General features: G+C 64.2%; 1 protein-coding gene across 1 annotated transcript; it reads left to right on the top strand.

The window, feature by feature from the left end:
* The first annotated feature begins 297 nt into the window (after nt 1-297).
* LOC114355767 (single-stranded DNA-binding protein-like) lies at nt 298-768 on the top strand. Its single transcript, XM_028308780.1, has one exon. The coding sequence runs from the start codon at nt 298-300 to the stop codon at nt 766-768; it is 471 nt and encodes a 156-aa protein (XP_028164581.1).
* Nucleotides 769-7,170: the final 6,402 nt, after the last annotated feature.

Below are 7,170 nucleotides of genomic sequence, written 5' to 3'. Positions count from 1 at the left end.
CACGCCTGAACCGAGAGAACCCATGACTGATACCGAATTCGACCCTGCCTCCGACGTTCTGACAGCAGCAGCACAGGGGCGCCTGCGCTCCATCATCGAACGGCTGGAGCGGCTGGAGGAGGACAAAGACGCCATCCTCATCGACATGAAGGAGGTCTTCGCCGAGGCCAAGGGCGATGGCTACGACGTCAAAGTCCTCCGCAAGGTGCTGCGCCTGCGCAAGCAGGACCGCGCCAAGCGTCAGGAAGAGGAGGCTATCCTCGACCTCTACCTCGTCGCCCTGGGTGAGGTCTGATCATGGCCGGCTCCGTCAACAAGGTCATCCTCGTCGGCAATCTGGGCCGCGACCCGGAAATCCGCACGCTGAACAGCGGCGACCGTGTCGCCAACCTGCGCATCGCCACCTCCGAAAGCTGGCGCGACAAGGCGTCGGGCGAGCGCAAGGAAAAGACCGAATGGCACGCGGTCGTCGTGTTCAACGAGCACATCGTCAAGACCTGCGAGAACTACCTCAAGAAGGGTTCGACCATCTACGTCGAGGGCTCGCTCCAGACCCGGAAATACACGGACGCCCAGGGCGTCGAGAAATACTCGACGGAGATCGTCCTGCAGAAGTTCGGCGGCGTCCTGACCATGCTCGGCGGCAAGCCGCAGGGTGAAGGTGAGCGCAGCCAAGGCGACGACTATTCGTCCGGCTTTTCCGGCCCTGCCGGCAAATCGTCAGGTCACAGCGAAAGCTACGACCTGAACGACGACATTCCGTTCTGAGGGCGCGACCATGACCCAGACAGTCAACGTCGTGTCCTGCTTCGAGCGCGCGGGCGGTGGATACACGATCACGTTTAAGATCGGGACCACGCTCCTAACGGCCGCATCCGACCAGCCTGTGCAGCCCGGGACCGACGTGACTGTGCGTGACGGCAGGGTGATCGCATGACCGAGGACGTCCTGCAAAAGATGGTCGTGGTCGTAACACCGACCGAAGCAGAAGCCTTCTGGCTCAAGTGCGACCGAACCGGAGGCGCCGAAGCGTGCTGGCCTTATACTAAATCCCTAACCCCAAACGGCTACGGGCTTAGCAAGTACCCGCAGTATGGATCGAAGCGCGTCGAGAAGGCTCATCGGGTCGCGTTCCTGATAGCCAATGGATGGCTTCCCCAGGGGCGAACACGCGGCAGCCTGATAGTTCGCCACGCCTGCGACAACCGCCCCTGCTGCAATCCAGCGCACCTTTTGATCGGCACTCATCAGCAGAACAGCGACGACGCTTGCGAGCGCGGGCGCGCAGTATTGCCGCCCGTCTCGAAGCTCGATGCACACCCCAGGGCCAAGTTGAGCGTAACCGCCGCTAGGGAGGCTCGTTGCGCACACGCCCATGGGGCCTCCTGCGCCAGTCTGGCTCGGCGCTTTGCTGTCGGTGAAACGACCATGGGGCACCTCTTGGCCGGGAGAACGTGGCGGGAGATTAGTGATGCAGTCTGAAGATCAGTTGCAGATCACGGTCGCGCGGTTCCTCAAAATTGTCGCACCCGATCTCGTCTTTTACGCAGTCCCCAACGGTGGATTCCGCAATGTGCGCGAGGCCGCCAAGCTCAAGGCCATGGGCGTCACCGCCGGGGTCGCTGACCTCGCCGTTGTCCTGCCTGACCTGCGGGCTGCCTTCATCGAACTGAAGACCGCGACCGGCCCATGGTCAGGTCCGGCCAGAACTGGGGTTGGGTGGGTGGCAGTCCTCGACATCCAGACGCCTAGAGCGTTCCTCCCGCTTCTGCAGCCGGCCCGCTACAAGGGCGCCAAGGGCGGACGCGGCAGCGGCAAGAGCCATTTCTTCGGTGAGCTGGCGGTGGAAGAGGCGGTCACGTCTCACGTCCGCTTCGCCTGCCTTCGGGAGACGCAGACCTCGATCAAGGATTCGGTCAAGCAGCTGATCGAGGACAAGATCAGGAAGCTTGGCGTGTCGCACCTGTTTCGGATCACCGAGACGGAGATACGCGGGCCGAACGACAGCCTGTTCATCTTCAAGGGCCTTCAGAACCACACGGCGGCGTCGATCAAGTCGCTGGAGGGGTTCAACAGGGCGTGGGTCGAAGAGGCCCAGACGATCAGTCAACGGTCGCTGGACATCGCGACGCCGACGTTCCGCACGCCCGGCGCGGAGATGTGGTTCTCTTGGAACCCCAACCAGCCGACCGACCCTATCGAGCGTATGTTCTCGGACAACGAGGGCGACCCCGACTTCATCTGCGTTGAGGCCAACTATTCGGACAATCCGTGGTTTTGGGGCACGGCCCTGGCCAAGGACATGGAGCGCGACAAGCGCCGAGACCCTGACAAATACGCTCACGTCTGGGGTGGCGGCTATCAGACCAGCTCCGAAGCCCGCGTGTTCCGCAACTGGCAGGTCGAGGCGTTCGATACGCCCGCCGACGCTGTTTTCCGCTTCGGCGCAGACTGGGGCTTTGGCTCCGACCCCTCGGTTCTGGTGCGCGCCTTCCTCGATGGACGGACGCTCTACATCGACCAGTGCGTCAGCGAGGCGGGCGTTGAAACCGACTTCGTGCCGTTCCTCTTCGGTGGGACGGAAGACGACGACCTGAACCGCCGCAATGCGCAGGCCCTAAGGGCGCTGAGCGAGGCGCAGAAGGCGCGCTGGACCGGCATTCCCCAGGCCACGCGCTGGACCATCACCGCCGATAGCAGCCGACCGGAAATGGTCAGCTACATGCGGCGCCACGGATTCAAGATCATCTCGGCCATCAAGGGGCCGGGCTCTCTGGAAGACGGCATCGAGTTTCTGAAGAGCTTCGACATCGTGGTTCACCCGCGCTGCGAGGCGACGGTCGGGGCTGAACTGCTCCGCTATTCCTACAAGACCGACCCGCTGACCGGCGAGGTCCTTCCGCTCCTGGAAGACAAAGACAACCACACCATCGACGCCCTGCGCTACGCGCTGGAGGCCTTGCGCCGCGCTGGAAAGCCTGCGCCGCCCCCGCCGCCGAAGACGCGAGATCGCTGGGACCGTGAGAGAAGCACCTATTCGGCGGAGCCAATCTGTTCGAACACGTCGGGTATGACGAGGACGGCGAACCGCTGCCCTTTGAGATGATCACGCCTTGGATCGACAATCAGGGCGAACGCTTTTCGGTCAATGAGGTGGAGGTCAGGCTAGAGGCGGGCGTGGGCTCGCTGACGTTGGACCCTAAGATTAGCCTGTCCCGCACCGAGGACGGCGAGGAGTGGTCGGCGCCGCTCTATCGCGGCTTCGGCAAGCAAGGTGAGCGTCAGCGCCGGGTGCTGTTCACACGGCAAGGCCTGAGCCGGGGTTGCGCCTTCAAGATCCGCATCACCGACCCGGTCAAGCGGGTGATCTACGCCGCATATGCTGAGGTAGACTGATGGCCCTTCCCAAGCTTTCAGCGCAACAGCCCATCGTCACGCCAGACGGCAGGCCGACATCAAACTTCCTGCAGTTCATGGAAGAGGCGCGCAAAGGTCAGGCGGATGTCGATGAGGGTCAACAAGCCTTGATCGACGCCCTGGCCGCAGCCGTGGACGCCATTCAGCAGGCGCAGGCCGCCGCAGACGCCGCCGAGGCCGCTGCTCTTGCCGCGCAGGGGTCCGCCACGACGGCTTTGACCGCTGCGACCACAGCGCAGGGATCAGCCACCGCAGCCCTGGAGGCGGTCGTTACCATCAACACCGAGGTTTCCAACCTGAACGACCGCGTTACGGCCCTGGAAGCATGACGATGCGACGCACTCTTGATCCAACATTCTTAAACGAGGTCGCTAATCACCCCGCCGTCAGACCGGAGTTGCTAGGCACGGGGCCGATTGATCTGACGGCGGCGGTTTCCGACCCGCGCAACATCGCCCTGCAAGCCCAATACGGGGGATGGGTGCTGCACAACCATGGCGGGGGGGCCTATGAGGTCCACTCCATGTTCCTGCCCGAGGGTCGGGGCCGTGGGGTGCGCGAGGCGTTGGAAAAAGCGCTGGAATATGTGTTCACACACACCGATTGCACGCGCCTGCTCACGCGCCTGCCTAAGGGCAATGTCGCAGCCCGCGCCATCGGCCGGGTGGCCGGGTTCCGCACGTGGTTCGTGATGAATGGGGACGAATACGCCCGTATTGAAATCGAGGACTGGATACAGGCCAGCAAGGCGTGTCACGCGGCTGGCGCCTGGTTCCATGACCGTTTGGAGGCCGCCAAGATCGCAGCGGGATCCGAGCTGATTGTACATGAAGACGACACAAGCCACGACCACGCTGTGGGGGCGTCCGTACTGATGTGCCGAGCCGGGAACCCTATCAAGGGCGTGCAGGCCTACAACGCCTGGGCGGCCCTCGCCGGGTACGCGCCCATCGCCCTCATCTCTCTCAATCCCATGGTGATCGACGTGGTTGACGCCGTTCTCGAAGGCCCGAATATGGAGGTGCTTCTATGCCGGTAGGTGCAATGATCGGTAGCGCCGCTGCGGGACTCGGCGGCGCCGCTTTGTCGTCCAGCGCATCCAAAAGCGCAGCCAAGACGCAATCCGCCACCGCTGACCGCGCCGCGGAACTGCAGAACCAGCAGTTTGAAAAGCTGCTGCAGCTCCAGATGCCGGGTTATAATCGCGGCGAACAGGCGTCGTCCGTTTACATGCAAGCGCTCGGCATCCCCTCGATGACGAGCGGAAGCGGAACACCGGGAACCGCCGGGTCAGGCCTGATGACCGGCCCGAACTGGGCGCAATACGTGCGCGACAATCCTGATCTGCTGGCGGAATACGAGGGCGGCCGCTTCGGCGGCGGAATGTCCATGAGCGATGCCGGGAAGCAGCACTATCAGGAATACGGCAAGGACGAGGGTCGGGCCGCGCCCGCCGTGGCGACCGCGCAGCAGCAGCTTTCCGAGCAGGTAATGAACACGCCTGGCTATCAGGCCCAACTCGACCAAGGGATCAAGTCCATCGACCGCGCCGCGCCGCTGACCGGAGGCATGTATTCCGGCCGGCGCATGAAAGCGCTGAACGACTACGGCCAGAACACCTTCGGCTCCTACTATCAGGACTGGATGAATCGCGTCGGCGGTGTTGCGGGCCAGGGCCAGCAGGTGGCGCAAAACGTCGGCCGGGCTGGGATGCAGAACGCCCAGACTGTCGGCGGGCTGATGATGACCGGCGCCAACGCTCGGGCGCAAGGCTCGCTTAACAGCGCATCGGCCTGGTCTGGCGCGCTCGGCAACGCGTCGGGCACCGCCATGTACGGCGCTTCGCAAGGGTGGTTCGGCAAATGACGGTACCGTTTGACAGCTTCCAGCGCGGCATGACCGGAGGCTGGAACATGATGCAGGAGTTCGACAAGAACCGCACCGGCCGCGAGATCGGCGGCTTGATGTCGTCGGGCGACTACAAGGGCGCGGCGGCTCGCGCCTTCACTGGGGGCGATCTACGCACCGGCCAGGCTATCCAGACATACGACCAACAGCAGCAGGGCGTCCAGCGCGGCCAGAACATCGCCGGGGCGCTCAAGACGGGCGACTATGCAGCGGCGACCGGCTTTGCCTCCTCGCCCGAAGAACTGGAGGCAATCACCAAGTTCCGCGATGGCGCTTCCGAGGCGGAGCGGGCTCAAGCAGCGAATAGGGCGGGCCAGCTCGTGGCGGCCATCGAGTCTGTGCAGAGCCTTCCCCCGGAACAACGGCTAGCGGCGGCACAGGCGGCGGCGGCGCAGTTTGGTGCAGACCCCACGCAGATCACCGCCGAGCTCGCCGTCGTCGTCGCTTTGATCCTGCTGGCGAACGCATGGAACGGGCTGTGGTCCTTTCTGCCGTGGTCCGCTGAAAGCCGTCTGGCGCGGTCGGAACAGGCGAGGGACATAGCCGAGGACAAGGCCGTTTCCGCCGATATGGAGAGCCAGGGACAGGCCGAACAGATCCAGCGGCTGGAAACCGTCCACCGTCAGATCATCACCTTGGAGCAATCCACCGCCACTGCCATAGCCGACGCCCGGAGCGCCCCCGATGCGAACGAACCCATGGAGGCGGGCGCTAATGCTCGCCTGTATTTCCGCGACGACGAGCTGTGCGGCTACGCGCCCCGTCTTAACGGATGCGCCGCGACTAACCCTGCCGGCGCTCGCTGAACAGCCCTGCGACCTGCCCCGCATCCCCGAGGCCGCCACCCAAGGCGATCTTGAGGCGACGTATCTGCTGCGCGGCGCGGCCATCGTGAAGTGCGACGCCGCCCGCCAACTCGCCATCGACACCTTCAAAGCCGAACGGTCGCTGATCGACCAGTGGCTGAAACAACGCCAGCGATAGAGGCCCCATGCCCCAACCCGCCCTCCGTATCGAGACCGCCCAAGAAACCATTGAGCGCGTAGAGGAGTGCCTTCGACAGGGGTTCCGGCCCAAGGGAATGCCTGGAAGCGGTAACGGCGCCATAGCCGAAGCCGCCGAGCGATGGGGCATTCCGCAGGGGACCATGCAAACCCGCCTGCGGTCCGCCAAGACATTGTACAATCTTGAGCCGGACGACAGCGCCTATCGCCCCCGGCAGTATCTCCACCGCCCGCCGGGCGCGCCGGTCATCCCGTTTCAGGATCACGTCGCCGAGCCCATGCCCGAGGGCGACCCCATCACTGTCTGCGTGATCGGGGACGCCCACGACAGCCCGCATCTGCGCAACAAGGAGCGTTTCTATTGGCTGGGCCGGTTCGCGGCTGAGCACCAGGTGGATCGCGTCGTCTCGGTCGGCGACTGGATGACGCTGGACAGCTTCTCGACCCACACCGACCGGGCGACGTTCGAGGGTCTCTCGAAGCCGACGTTCACGCAAGACCTGGAGAGTTTCCACGAAAGCCAGCGGGAGTTCCGCCGGGGGCTGGGGGCGCACAAGCCCAAGATGGACGCCACCCTAGGCAACCACGAACACCGGGCGTGGCGCTGGGACAACCTCCATCCGGAGGCCGAGCCGCACGGCCACAAGATAGAGGAAGCCTTCGCGCAATGGGGGTGGCGCACGACGCCCTATGGGCAATATCGGTTCATTGATGGGGTCGGATTCGTCCACGTCCCGCTGAACGCCATCGGCAAGCCTATGGGCGGGGTGACGGGCGGCCAGCGCGCCGCCAACGCCGCCATGTTCGACGTGATCCACGGCGACACTCATAAGGCCCAGAT

Source organism: Ostrinia furnacalis, unplaced genomic scaffold, assembly GCF_004193835.3.
Source record: "Ostrinia furnacalis isolate ACB-3 unplaced genomic scaffold, ASM419383v2 OfSCF2492, whole genome shotgun sequence".
Lineage (NCBI taxonomy): Eukaryota > Metazoa > Arthropoda > Insecta > Lepidoptera > Crambidae > Ostrinia > Ostrinia furnacalis.
The sequence above is the reverse complement of the archived record's forward strand: the minus strand, read 5'-3'. Positions and strand labels throughout refer to the sequence as shown.

What these genes read in the sequence shown, in the direction of transcription:
- LOC114355767 (XM_028308780.1), top strand. Translation starts at nt 298, where the DNA reads ATGGCCGGCTCCGTCAACAAGGTCATCCTCGTCGGCAATCTGGGCCGC.